The sequence below is a fragment of the Megalops cyprinoides genome, chromosome 8 (assembly GCF_013368585.1).
Source record: "Megalops cyprinoides isolate fMegCyp1 chromosome 8, fMegCyp1.pri, whole genome shotgun sequence".
Lineage (NCBI taxonomy): Eukaryota > Metazoa > Chordata > Actinopteri > Elopiformes > Megalopidae > Megalops > Megalops cyprinoides.
In genome coordinates this window covers 4512789-4527167 of record NC_050590.1, presented here as the reverse complement: position 1 = coordinate 4527167, position 14379 = coordinate 4512789, and the positions used below count along the sequence as shown (strand labels likewise).

The window sequence follows — 14379 nt, the reverse complement described above, 5'->3', positions numbered from 1 at the left end:
TGTGGTAGAGGATTGGACACCTTCCCAGTCACTTCACAAGCATCTTTCTCAATCAGGTGCAAAAGCCCCCCCCCAAACATTCTCATATCTAGGCACATCCCTCCAAAGGGAAAGCACTATATTGGGGACACTAGGAGGAAGTGTGGGACTGGTTCTTGTCATTTAAAAATCAGAAGGGATTATGGGATGAAATCCAGGAAGAGGTGCTCCTGTTGTTTCTCTGTATTATTACCTGAACATTGCCATTTAGCAGACGCGTATTGCTTCGATAATGAGTTTACAGCATCATGAAGTGGGCTTGATTTGGATAAGGTCATAAGAAACTGTTGAGGTAAAGGGAGGTGCAGTTTTTGTGTTTTTTTGCAAACACACATTATGGATGAATGATTAAACTCTTCCTTGTGAAGCCATTTTTTTCATTTCAAAAGTATCACGCTGTAGTCAGATGAGAATAGACCCTTAGCCCACGGGGTTGTGGGTTCCCATCCTGAACAGGTCACACCATAAAAGCCTTCCCATGGCACCGCATTACTGACATGGTATGGTGCAGAGGCATTGTACCCAGATCTCATGATGGACTAGCATTGTACCAACTCCTGCAGGCTGGTATGGACCACACCAGCCTGTACATGAGTTTGTTCCATACATTTTAGTTCTGCTAAATCTGCTAATCTGTGTAACATGTTATATATATATATATATATATATATATATATATATATATATATATATATATATATATATATATATATATATATATATATATATATATATATATATATATATATATATATATATATATATATATATATGTGTGTTTGGGCGGCAGTGTAGCATAGTGGTTAAGGAGCAGGACTCGTAACCGAAAGGTTGCCGGTTCAATCCCCGCTGGGACACTGCTGCTGTACCCTTGGGCAAGGTACTTAACCCACAACTGCCTCAGTAAATATCCAGCTGTATAAATGGATAACATTGTAAAGAACTGTAACCTATGTAAGTCGCTTTGGATAAAAGCGTCTGCCAAATGAATACATGTAAATGTAAATGTGTGCGTGTATGTGTGTGTGAGAGAGAGAGAGAGAGAGACAGATCATATGTGTGCTCATTATGCACAGCGCAAGCATAGATTGAGGCTGCCTGACAAAATGAGGTAACGGTGACCTGATGTCACAGAGTTACTGGGCAAACGGAGGCCCCTGGTGAGAGAAGTGGTGACACACCATCGGCAGCGTGGAGCAGCATCTCCAGAATGGCGCCTGGTAATTATGAGGAAATATTGATGGCAACTGAACAGCTGCCACGTAAATGCTGATTATTGATCCGCGGCTCATTTCTTTTTTTTTTTTTTGGAGGGTGACCCCCTCTCGCTGGACCCTCATTCAGCAGCAGGACAATGGGCCCAGCTGTATCGGCCATGTGAAGCTGCACAAATCCCCTCGACTGAAGTTGCACATGAACATCACACATGACACAAAAAAGACAAACTCATACATGAGGATAACTTTTTTTCAGTTGATTTTGTTTTTTATCAAAGTTCTTCACCTTTCATACAACATATAAATGTAATCTTTAATCATCTCTTCAATGTATTTTATCCTCAGTGAGAATATATTGATTTGAGCAAAATCATTGATTTTGTCATTCTACAACCCCATCCAACTGAGAGCTTTAGAAAAACTGCCCACATAACATGCATGAAAGATTGTTCATTTAATCACAGAGCCATTTTATTTAAATAGCCTACTAATCCATTTCAAAGCATTTTCAACAATGACTATCATCTTGTAGACCTCTATCAAAATCCGCAAAACCTTTTTTTTCTGTGTCACTATTGGCTATGAATATAAAATCATTTAAATCTACATGCACAAAACAACTCAGACTCATAGTATCATGGATACATTATCAAGTTTTTTGTCAATGCTGAGCTCTCCTTTTGGAATAGTTATTGACATAATGTTTTGTATATGATGGCTTTGGTGCACTTTGGTGTCTGATGTTCAGATTGAAATGTGAAAAGATAAGTAAGAAAAAGATGTTCTGCTGTGACAGTCATTACAACTGATGGCTCATATTGAACAGTGAATTGCAGTTTTTCTATTTACTGGTAATGATACTCTAGGCCAAATTACTTCAGTTAAAATCAAAATATTTTAGAAATGGATGAAAAATGCAACTCTATAGTTATGCTTATAAAATTAAATGAGAGTGCAATTAAAGGGTAGGAAATCTTATAGTGATATTTAAAAGTTCTGATTCAGTGCTCCTGTGTTGTTTTACTTGTTTGTAAACTGCTGTTACCGGAAAACTCAGAGCGATTGACCAATCTTCGACACACCGTACGTCAGCAATTTGGAAAACGTCAACAGCCTCTATTTGGGATTTAGTAGTATAGGCTGCCAATATGGCCTGGTTTGGGGGGTAGGAGATACAGGGCCATGGGTGTGTGGCGTGGGGGTCCATGTGAGCAAGAGGTCAAGCTCTGTGCCTGGATCAATAGAGTAAAAGTCATTATCATGTTCTGAATATTGCAAGGACCCAGTGAAAGTAGATCCGGCACCCCCAGGCCCTCATCCCATTGGTCAAAGACAGTGTCCTCCTGCCCTGGGAAAAACCCATCCCCACTGACCTTTGCAGCGTCCAAAGGACAGAGGGGACCTATGTGTGACCTATTGCCTAAACCAGGAGAGGGGGGGTCCCGGCCCCTGCAGAACTTAAATTTGGGTGGGGGTTGGAGAGAATTGAGGAGAAAGGACGAGGGCCTCAGCCTGGTGGGTGCGATCAATAGCTTTGAACAGAGAACATCTTTGAAAGAGAGATCTCTGCGGTTTCTCTCAGATTCCTCCCCAAGAAAAAGTGAAAGTCTTTGCTGGGGAGGATTTGAAAGCAAAGAGGTGTGTTAACAGTGGCTGTAATCACACAACTGTAAATCGTGTCACCTCTTGATGACAAAGTGTGATGCTCTGTTGGAAGTTTATTTAAAAGCACTGCACGATTACATATGATACTACATATGATACTGATTACTTATGATATTTTGGAACTTTCATCACTCAGTAAAAGTCATCATTCATAAAATTGCTCAGGAGTTTTTTTTTTTATTTGCTTATAAATGCAAACTACTGATATTGGTTCAGAGGACTGTAAGAATATCAAACTTGCTTTTGGATTATAATTCTGGCTTTGTTTTATATGACAGAGTAGGCCACTGATACTCTGTTTTACAAAGGCAGCAGTGCGTATGGCTGCAACCCAGCTAACAACTAACACTGAGGTAGGAAGCAACTGAGGTCAGTTATACACCATTAAGCTCGCACAAGGCTGTTAGCCATCTTTTCACATGGACACCCAGGATATTTGGTACCAGCACGCGCATACTGAGACGTACCGGAGCATAGTATCTAAGACTACTCACGGTAGCACATGCAAGGTATATAAAACCATTTTAACGCCGCCTATTGGTTCATCTTGGTACTACATCCTGCGAAAGCAAGTATTATCAGTTTGGAATGCAGATGTAGGGTACAGTAAATTAATTACGGCTTTGCACAAAACCAATTATGCTGAACGGCAAGTAGGAAATTATACAATTGTGATTGGGGATTCATTTTGCTCTCTTAATTACACAGGTACATGTGCATAAGTATTTTGAGTATTTTTAGAAAAAACGTATTTATAAACTGTTCTCTAGTTCTCTAGTTGTCTTAAATGTGCTACCATGAACAGTTTTAAACAGTGATAAAAGTGAAAAAACAAGCTCCAATGAATGTATATATGTCTTAGAATTATACGTTGCAATTTATCGTAATTTTGGTTTGCATGTGGATTAAAACTGTGTACTTATCTGTCTTGCAGTTTATTTTTTGGTAGGGATATTAGCTGCCTACGCCTCCTTTGCCACTGGTAATTGATACAGTGTTAGTTAAAGTGACCACCATGTAACAGGGGGACCCTGGTGTGCCGGGATGCTCTACTGATTTTCAACTATTTCATTACTGTCATTCAATAAACAACACTCGAGCGCATCTTCACATCGCCGGGTTTTTAAATGTACGCTGAAACTCATACTAATGCCTGGTATTTGAACAGTAGCAAATAGAGGACCACTATGAACATGAGAAGTAAATGATAAATGATCTCATTGCTGCTAAACTGCAATGAAATTGAATGAAGACTGCCGTTACAGCTACATATTCTCAGGTTATCTTGGTCACCTATGAACCTGAATAATCAATTGCACATAAAAATATCTGATTGCTGCCAAATTATAACAATTTAGACTAAAATTAAATAAAACCAGTAGTTACAGCTGGACATTCTGTTCTAATGCCTCAGACCCCTGTTAATGCTATTCTTCATCCTCTGAGCTTCTAAGTATGAGGACAGTTCATTCTCTCAAAGTATTTTTACACTTTTGAACATCTTCATCATCAACTGTTCGTGGCAGTCTGGTCATTTTAAGTGAAAAATTCGTCTATCTGTGATTCCTCAGTGTAATGACCAAGGCTGGATTATGGACCGGGCCAGTGGGGTCAGTGCCCCGGGGCCTTGGACTGCCAGGGGGCCTCAAAGGCTCAGACCACACACGGTGCGTGGCCCAAAACCTCCAAAGGAAGTTGAATGCCAGGGCCCTCAGTGCGCACAGCGCAAGCTGACCACTAGGCCCCTGTGTGCTGATAGTGTGAGCTCACCACTAGGGCCCCCAGACCCCTCGGTGCTTACAATGTGAGGGCCCCCATACCCCTTGGCGTTTAAATAGTGAACTGACCACTAGGTCCCCCTAGGCCCCTGGGACTTAAAGCGTGATCGGACCACTAGGGCCCCTGGGCCCCGCAGCACTTACAATTTGAGGCCCATCGGTGCTTAAAACGTGAGCTGACCACTAGGGCCCCCGGGCAGACACCAACATAGGAAAGCCGGGGGGGCTCCAAAAGACATGTGTCCAGGGCCTCATGGGACCATGATCCGGTCCTGGCAATGACGTGTTCGGTTAAATTCTACAAGTGTCTGGTAGCTATTTGCATTGATTTCACTCAGACCGGGTACACTCGAATGAAAAGCCTAGGAAGGAAAATTGTCGTGGAATCTCACCTTCTAGAAAGAAACTTCAGTGATGAGACAGAGTCAGAGTGCACCGAGACAATTCCGTGTTTATTCTGAAAGCTCTCGGGGGAAAAGTCATCCAACAACTCGCACAGAGAAGTCAGAGAACTTCCCACCTGCAGTACATAGAGTACACTAGGGTTTTTATCCGTTGTTAACTATCAAAATAGACTCATACGTCGTTTCTAGACAGTATTCAGGCAAAAAAAGTTATAATTGTGCTTTGAAACATTCTGTGGTTAGCAGTTGAGAAAACTCCCTAAAACATTCTCAGTAAACTCCAGCTAGATGAAAGCATCTCTATTGCTGACCAGATTCAACCAGAGCAGGAACCAGTCACGGCCGTCTGAGCAGATAATCTGCTCCGCTCAGGAAAGATACATCATCCTTGACACTTCAGCAGAGAATACGGGGTGCTTTGTGAAGAATAACACATTGGTGTGTGACTTTTTTTTTTTTTTTTTTTTTTTTACAGACAGGTAGAAAGAAGAGTACAGAATGATCAGGCAGAAGACACAGCTCTCATAAAATAAAATTCAAACAAGTGGAATTCACATTTTGTTTATTAATATCTCAAAATATGCTGCCATTTACTTGGGCATGTAATCTTTACATGTGTAGTAATGAAATATTACTGTACATTAACTTATTCCATATTAGAAAATTTGTTTCTTATAACTGTTAGAACCACGTGCACTAAACACATTAATATTATATACATTTTTATTAATTTTCCTTTAATTGTTAATTATACTGTACTTGTGGACATTGAAAACTATTTCCTTTCAAAGATAAGAATATATTTCAAGAGATTACAATTCTGATAATCAAAAGTTAGTAGGGTACAATCGTATCACAAAAGGCATTCTCATTTAGTTTGCTAAATTATGCAGAAAAAAAAAAACTATCTATACGAATATTTTCAGCAATGTTTACATGTAAACATTTAAGAAAGAGTCAAATATTCAAATAAGAGCAGAGAATTCTCATATGAAAAGCAATCCTTAGCCAAAAGAGCTTGAAAGCCTTCATAGTATGACAGACATTTAAAGACAACAAACTCAAAACAAAAGTGCTCTGTTCCATAAAAGCGGAAGTGTAAAAAAAGGACAATGTAAACGTGTTCATTTAAAATCATAAAGCCATTATCATCTATAATACTAGGTAAAATAAAACAAAATAACACATTGTAACACATTGTATAAGTGGCAGCTGAAAGAGAGGGGACATTCATCCTGTTTTTGGCTGGACTGTAATCAATACGGTGCAGTATGTTTAACTGAAACACTGCACACGCATGTCCATCACCAGATATGTATTTATTTATTTATTACTTCATTTCCATCTAATGTGATCTCTGTGCACTTCTCCCAAAATGATTTTATCTGACAAACAAAAACAATCTGTGAATGATTTAAAACCCATATCTGATCTCTTATTGATAATCTTAACCGTTTAACCTGATCTAACCCCGCTGGCAGAATTAGCACTGTTTATGGGTGCAAGACCTCTGTACAGCTGCATCATACACCAGTAGAAAGGAGTCAGCTGCTGACGGTTAGCCTTCTTTACAGTAACACGCTCCTTAAATAATGACAAATAGTTCAGAACAGGCTCAGGACAGTTAACCGGTGAAAGGTCTCTCTTCCTCTCCTACTGTACAATGACATGCTGCCACTGTTACGCTACTCAGAGCGACTTACACCAACACAGATGTAACGCAGATGCAACACAACTCCAAAGCAAAGCAAATGTACCACTGCGGAGGTCACTTTCTGAGAAGCTGCAGCATTTGTAATCTGTACTTACAAACGGATATGGATGCCACTAAGACAATACGCTGACCGACGCTGCACGCATACAGCACATGCGCAAGCTGGAGAGTGCAGTGGTTTGGCGAATCCTTGAGGAACGGGTGCATTGATCTGATTGGTTAAATACAAATCTGTAAGATTCTGAGGGGCTCACCGGTGCTCCTGTGAAGTAGAGCGACCGGTAACTCTGATAACGCACAGGACATCAGGGCTGGTGTTTCGACTGCATAAGGCCTACCCCCACAATTCAGCCCCTGCTCTCCTACAACTTGTACATCCTTCAAAACAGTAGACCTATTCAAAGATACACAGTATAAGTGTATATAAAAATACAATATCTGTATCAGTGTGCTGATACAGAACTCTCCCTACATGTCAGTACAGGTGTGTGTATACATGCATATACGCACATTAAAGTATGCACAGGTGCACAAACATCAGCCTGGATTAAACTGCTTTTTTCCTCAAGACTGATTAACAAAGTAACAACTAACTTTTTTTGCATGTATAACATAACCCACAAACTCAAAGCATTTTCATAAGCAACAACAAATAGAAACACCCTGGTAAATATGTAAACGAAACACAAATCTCAATTTAGAACAGCTGAATTCAGGCCTTTGCTTTGTAAACTTCAGTAAAGAGACAATCAGAGAACACTCTCATGTGGAGGTTCTTCATTTAATTCCACTCCACAACTGCTGTGGCAGTGGGGATTTTTTTTGGAGAGTGTTCTGGAAACAGGCCACCACCACCTGCATTTCTGGGACACATTCTAATCAGGGGCAGGTGTGCTGCACCTGTCTGGGCCCCTGGCGTTCTGCCCCATCCACTCTCACTTGCAGAACCTGGGTTTCCATGGTCACCCTGGCCAAAATCAGTGTCTCAGCCACGCCTGCTAATCCACTCCATCGAAACCCTGCGTGTTCTCTATGGCGATGTGGAGCTTCTCCCTCAGATCCTCAAACGACTCGTAAGGGGGCAGGTCCAAGCGGTTGAAGCTTTAGGGGGAATAAAATAAAAATCATTTCAGACAGGCAAACACAACAATGTAGCTACAGTAATTAGCAGTAATTACATCTCTCTGCGTGCACATAGATTCTGCCCCCACACACTGACCCTGGAACAGTAAGATTTTTTACTGTTCAACACTTTGTCAACACTTTGTGAGTAAGCTGATCCTGGATCAGCATCTCTGAGGCACTCACCAGGTGTGAGCTCTGGGCAGCTTGTCTGGTGTGCCCCACTGTTCAATGGTGAACAGCTGTGGTCCATTGGAGCCTGGATTGAGAGAGACACGGACATCGGTTGGTGAAAAGAACCAATGAGGAGAGGCCTCGGTGGGCAGTGGAGTGGCGAACATGTATGTGAATTATTAAGTGGTCGTTTTCACACAGTTCTGCACACACAACCCCTTCTCAGGCACTGATTTGGGTGACCCCCCCCCCCCCCCCCCCCCCCCCAAACCTGTGGTGATGGGGTCGCCGATGTGGGGGGGACGGGACGACTCACCGTAGAGCTCGGCGAAGCCGTTCATGGGCACGCGGGAGGTGCCCGTAACGAACTGCAGCAGGCGGATACGCTTCTCGGCGTCCATCAGCAGCACCGTCTGGGAGAGGAGACAAAACGTCACAGTTCCCGTGGCGCCACACCGGGTTCCTGACTTGTGCAAATGACATTGCTAGGAATAACCGTGTAGTATGTATGTATACCCCCCCCCCCTTGCATTAAATGGCCCTATGACCTGTGCATTTAAACTGGAACTAAGCAGGCTCTTCTGTGTACTCTTGTCCAGAGTAACTTACATTGGTTACAGTTTTTTTATTTTTAACAATGTCCATTATTACAGCTGGACATTTACTGAGGCAATTGTGGGTTAAGTAAATTGCCCAAGGGAATCGATCTCGCAACCTTTCAGTCACAAGTCCTGCTCCTTAACCACTACGCTACGCTGCCGTCCCAGAGCACATCCACAGGCAGCAATAATGTCTCCGTATTAGCGCAGGGAAAAACATCACAGCATTCTAAACCACACACAGGAGTGGTTTCCTTGCGTGCTCCCATGCCCTGTGAGGGGAAGGTGCTGGGGGGGGCGGGGTGGGCGGTACCTTCCAAAACCACTGAATGACGGGATGGTTGGCGTTGTAGCCGTTCTTGTACTTGGTGTTCTCCCTCCAGTCATTGACGTCCACATCTCCCAGGCCACACATCAGCAGCTGCCCGGGGGGGCGGGGAGGGGGGGGGGGTGACACAGGACAGACAGACAGACAGACAGACAGCACGCCAGTCAGAGGACAAGGGACAAGGGCAAAGAGAGAATGCTAACAGCTTATGCCCTCAGAAACGGCTCCAAACTCACCTCCAGCTCGTTCTCATCAAATATCTTAATGAGATCCAGGGGTATCAGCTCGGCAAAACCCTGCGGTGAGAGACACGCGTATGAGACGAGAGGGGTCAGAAGATTTACAGATTGCTTACTCACTGAAAAATGAAGCAGTGTTTGCAGAAGACTCCTCAGTTCCCTTGAAAAGTGGAGGTCATCAGTTTACACTTCTTTTTTTCACAGGCTAGCGGTGGCGTGCAACCAACTGTCATCCGAATCGGTTATAAACAGAAATGTAGGTTACTGAATTTTTTTTTCCAGGACACCCCTCTACTCAGGGACATAATCCAATCAGAGAATAGTTAGGATGGGATTGTTTTTTTTTTGTTTTTTTGAAGAGTAACTTCAGACAGTATTTACCTCCCTGAAAGCAGTCATCTGCTTCTGTATCCTGTTCACAAACCTCCACTGAATAACCTGGCTGGAAATGAGGGAGAAAGCCACTTAAATTCCATTCACAGGAGCAACAGTCTGATTTTAAATGTGCAGGTAATGCAAAAGAACACAAGTGCTGCACCCAGAGGGCAAGAACTGTACATACTGCATAGGCAACGGAGAGCAAAGACAGGGTACGTTCAAGGCATGCTGTTTTCGGTTTAAACCTCTTGTGACAGTAAATGTAAAACCTGCCTGTAAAAACGTTTTTACAAACAGCAATCGGTTTATGATGATTTTCCCCGACAGTTAGTCTGTCCTCTAACAAAAACACAATTTATACTGCACTTGTAAACTGTGTCAGAGATCTCAAAAAATTGTTCAGACATATACAGGTGGCAATAACACTACTACTATTTTCCGAAACCGCCAATTCTAAATTCCTTCAATCACCACCATTCATAATTCAGAATTAGAACATCCTACTGGTCATTATTCTGCACATAAAATGTGAAGTTGTTCCTGCCAGTAGGGGGCCATCTTGCTTACTGGATGTATTCTGCCTTGTTTCTGTCAGTGACCACAATGTCAGCTCCTCCCGGCTTCAGCTCGTGCTGGTTAGTCTGGGTCCAGTGAAGAGAAACACACACATGTAACCGCGCTTCAACTGTACAAAACATCCAACAACAAACAAAACAAAAAATAGCGAGATGAAAAGTTAAACAAAACCAGATGAAGTATATACTCCCTTAAATTATTACACAAAGGGACCAGTGGCACCCACCTGGCCGAACTGTTCCTCATCCACTGTGAACGTCAGATCCAGATCTGTTGGATCATTCTGTAGAATCCACTTCAGGGAGTTGAAGTACTCACTGTCCTGAAATAATAACAGCAACAACATCAAAGCATGCTAAGTTGGGAGAGCAAAACAATTAAATACTTTTTACACAAATTTAAATGTAATCCCGAAACCATAAAAAACAATCTGAATTTGCATAAATTAATTGGGTGCTGGCAGGAGAGCGCACTCACCACGGACTCCATGTCCTGCAGGGTGATTGGCTTCTGCAGCATCATCTTGTAGAAGGGCCGGATGAAGAAGGCTGGGGTGGGCGGAGTCAGAATCAGTCATGTGATCATGACCCACATTCACTTCTGCACAATGCAGAGACACAGAGAGAAGGAAGGTGCAGGAGTGGGGGGGGGCGGGGGGGTGACAGAGACAGAGGGGGATGCACTCGCTCACCGTCTAGCAGCTTGTCGTGGTAGACGGCCATGCCAGCCACTCTCCCGATGAACCTGAAGTAGGACAGGTGGTCCTCGTCGCACACCCCCGAGTTCGGGTTTATCTGGAGCGTGTAATTATCCCTGTGAGACAGCAGGGAGAGCACACGAGTCTGTGAGCCCGAGTCTGAGAGCTGGTGCAACTGCTGGGTTCTACACTCAAATCGATGGTACAAGTGGCCACATAACACAAAAAACGTTATCTGTTTCCAGCATGATCTCTTTCTGCAGACCTCCTCTGGCCCCTTAACCAGAGGACCAAGCATCCTATTGTTTTTTTTTTTTTTTTTTTACATAGCAATAACTTCATGGTTTCACATCCTAAGCCCAATCACTTCGAGAGACGTGGAACACTCACGTGGCAGAGTACTCAAACAGCCCATAGTAAGGGTTGAACATCTCCTTAGAGATGAGGAAGAACCACTCCCGGGCCAGGCCCCCGTAGTCCAGCCCTTTCTCCCCCTCGAACTCGATCCACAGGCGGGCCTTCAGGTAGTCGGGCTTCTTGGCGGACACGATGCGCCGGTAGGAGTCCTCCAGCAACGCGCTGCGGCGGATCTTCATCTCGAAGCGGTCGGGGATGTCGGCCTGGCAACGAAGGGCAAAGGGGTAAGCCAATGAAGAGCAACGGGCATAGACTGGAGAAACACTGACTGGATTTATGCACAGTAACAGTCAAAAGTTTGGACACACCTACTTATTTGAGAATAATAGTAAAGACATCAAAACTATGAAATAACACAAATGGCTTGCCTCAGCCATGAAAAAAGTATATGGGTGGTGCACAGTGGTCATTTTGCAGATTTCACATCAGCTGAGATGGAAAAGGAGCAATTTACTTAGCCAATGAAACTGGAGAATGACTGGATGGCCATCTTAAAAGAGCCTGACTGGGAATTTAGCCAGGACAAAGGGAGCCCTCTCTACTCTTGGGATAACTGTCAGGGTATCAGTGAGTCAGAAGCTCTCATCTGATACACTACTTCAAGTTTGATTCCTGCAGCAGTACAAATGTATCTGCCCGCTAAGTGAGGCTTGGTTCAATTCACTCTTCAGGACCTGGAGAATCTGCAGACGTTCACTCAACTCTAGCTGTTAATCTACTGTCATGGCTTTCACACAAGCACCACACTAACACTGGCATACAATATACATTACCCATTTCTACAGGTGGCTATTAGCAGATGCTCTTATCTAGAGCGATTTACATCAGTTACAGGTTTTTACATGTTATCCATTTATACAGCTAGATATTTACTGAGGCAATTGTGGATTAAGTACCTTGCCCAAGGGTACACAGCAGGGAATTGAACCAGCAACCTTCTGGATAAGAGCCCTGCTCCTTACCACTACACCATACTGGCAAATACAAATACAAATACATACAAGGCAAATTAATATTTGATTTTTAAACCTGCAGGATTCTACCTTAGAAGAAGGTCTTCACCACCCCATTAATAGTTAATAAAAGTGTTATAGAACTCACTGGTTTCTTCAGCTTTTTGCGGAAGTACTCATACTTCTGCTTGTAGTCTCTAGAATAAGGTACAGCCTGGAAGAGACACACACACACACCCATATGAACTGCCAAACACATGACCTTTGAATAACTGTACTCTGAAATGCTAATGGTTTAACCTGGCTCCAAACAGAAAGAGGTGGGGTATTAATATCCAAAGTTTGCCTCTTTACGTTAAGCAAACAGATCACTCCAAGGATGCTGTTACACCACTTTACTTAGTGTATGATTGGCACTGAGACCTTGGTCTCTCAGACTTTCATGCTCTCTACATCTACACAGAAGCACTTATACAATATATTTCTCATATTCTTATACTGAGAAACAGATCACTATATGACATAGACAGTTAAGCCTCTTCCACATAGATCAAAACCACGGATTCACAGACTTAACTTCTGACATTAAATATTGGTGTCCAATGAAACTCTTGAAGGGCTCAGTTCATATTCAATACTCACTGGTCCAGTTATGGCAGAATTCTGTAACCTGGGATCATCCCATTGTGTGGTCCTGGTGCCTGAAAATAAACGTTTTTTGTTTTTTGTTTTTTTAAACAAATACCCTTTTTTAACATGCCATATGAGTTCATATAGTAAAATGTGTCATACATACTGTGATTTATATAGAAGATCCTTCCATCACTGTGAAGCCTCTCCTCCCATCCAGGCTAAAACAGAACACCAGATCACCGTTCATACACAACACAACTCATATAAATACCTGTTCAGCTCGGGCAGCACTTCTTTTCACAGTCATCAGTCTCCATGAAGATTCATGCAGCCAAAAATAACATCTTGCCCCCCTGAAAGCCATGAGGGATTCTTGTTTTTGTTCTACCCACTTTTAAATTTTTTTTCCTTATTATGCTGTGATTAGAGAGTGGGTCATTTCACCAGATACCTGCTGGGAAGACCCTGCCCTAGCTGCAGCCTCTCTAACTGTGATTACCAATGGCTTGAGCTACGCTCACTACGCCTGACCACAGCAAAGTTTTGAGGCTGAACACCAGGAACAGCTTACGCTGCAGTCAGCAGCAGCAGCTGGAGACAGTATTCGGAGAGGTACTTACTGTTCTTTAAGGGATGGTTCTGTAAAGCGACCTGAAGTGCAACACACTTGATTCTGAATACTGAACCGCAGTTCAGGCAATGAGGATGGAGGGCCCAGGCTGCTAAGGCAGGGGGGTGACCATGGCAGCCCCTCTAGGTTCGCCTCTCCATCTCAAGTCCACCTCACCTCCTCGTGGTTTCTAACTAGCCTATTTTGTACCATATTACAAAGACAAATTCCCTGTAGGTACGTAAAAACCTAATAAAGTAAAAAATATTTATTGTTCTGATTCAGCATATACAGGCTAACTAACTTCATATGGCTAACATGTTAAATGGTATATTGGAGAAATTACTTTTCTGAATAACACAATTTACATTTACATTACATTTATTCATTTGGCAGACGCTTTTATCCAAAGCGACTTACATAGGTTACAGTTCTTTACAATGTTATCCATTTATACAGCTGGATATTTACTGAGGCAGTTGTGGGTTAAGTACCTTGCCCAAGGGTACAGCAGCAGTGTCCCAGCGGGGATTGAACCAGCAACCTTTTGGTTACGAGTCCTGCTCCTTAGCCACTATGCTACACTGCCGCCCAATTAGGCTAACTGTTTATCTTGCCAACACTGTCGGTAGCTAACTCTGACAGACTGCATTGCTTCTGCTGCAATCCTTCATGGCTGACAGGTTTTACTGTTCCAAATATAGATGTTATTTTCGGAAGTTTGTCAGAAAATTCAGCAGATTTTTGTTTACTGCGCCATTTTTGGGCACCGCTTTGGTATTTTCGTTTCATTTTGTGGCTCTGTTTCCAGACCGTGGTGATGTCACTGAGTTGTA

The 14379-nt window shown here is 42.8% G+C and overlaps 1 protein-coding gene across 3 annotated transcripts in view; it reads right to left on the bottom strand.

Moving 5' to 3' along the window:
- Positions 1-6668: 6668 nt before the first annotated feature.
- Positions 6669-14379, bottom strand: part of nedd4a (NEDD4 E3 ubiquitin protein ligase a) — a 43132-nt gene continuing 35421 nt past the window's right edge. For all 3 annotated transcript variants that reach the window (XM_036534844.1, XM_036534845.1, XM_036534846.1), the window contains 14 exons: positions 13097-13151; positions 12943-13001; positions 12449-12514; positions 11321-11550; positions 10925-11046; positions 10711-10781; positions 10460-10555; positions 10225-10298; positions 9661-9721; positions 9277-9336; positions 9026-9133; positions 8430-8526; positions 8126-8198; positions 6669-7918 (listed from right to left, as the gene is read on the bottom strand). In XM_036534844.1, coding sequence (XP_036390737.1) covers positions 7816-7918; positions 8126-8198; positions 8430-8526; positions 9026-9133; positions 9277-9336; positions 9661-9721; positions 10225-10298; positions 10460-10555; positions 10711-10781; positions 10925-11046; positions 11321-11550; positions 12449-12514; positions 12943-13001; positions 13097-13151 — 1275 coding nt within the window. In that variant the 3' untranslated portion in view covers positions 6669-7815. The remainder of the gene's footprint in view (positions 7919-8125; positions 8199-8429; positions 8527-9025; positions 9134-9276; positions 9337-9660; positions 9722-10224; positions 10299-10459; positions 10556-10710; positions 10782-10924; positions 11047-11320; positions 11551-12448; positions 12515-12942; positions 13002-13096; positions 13152-14379) is intronic.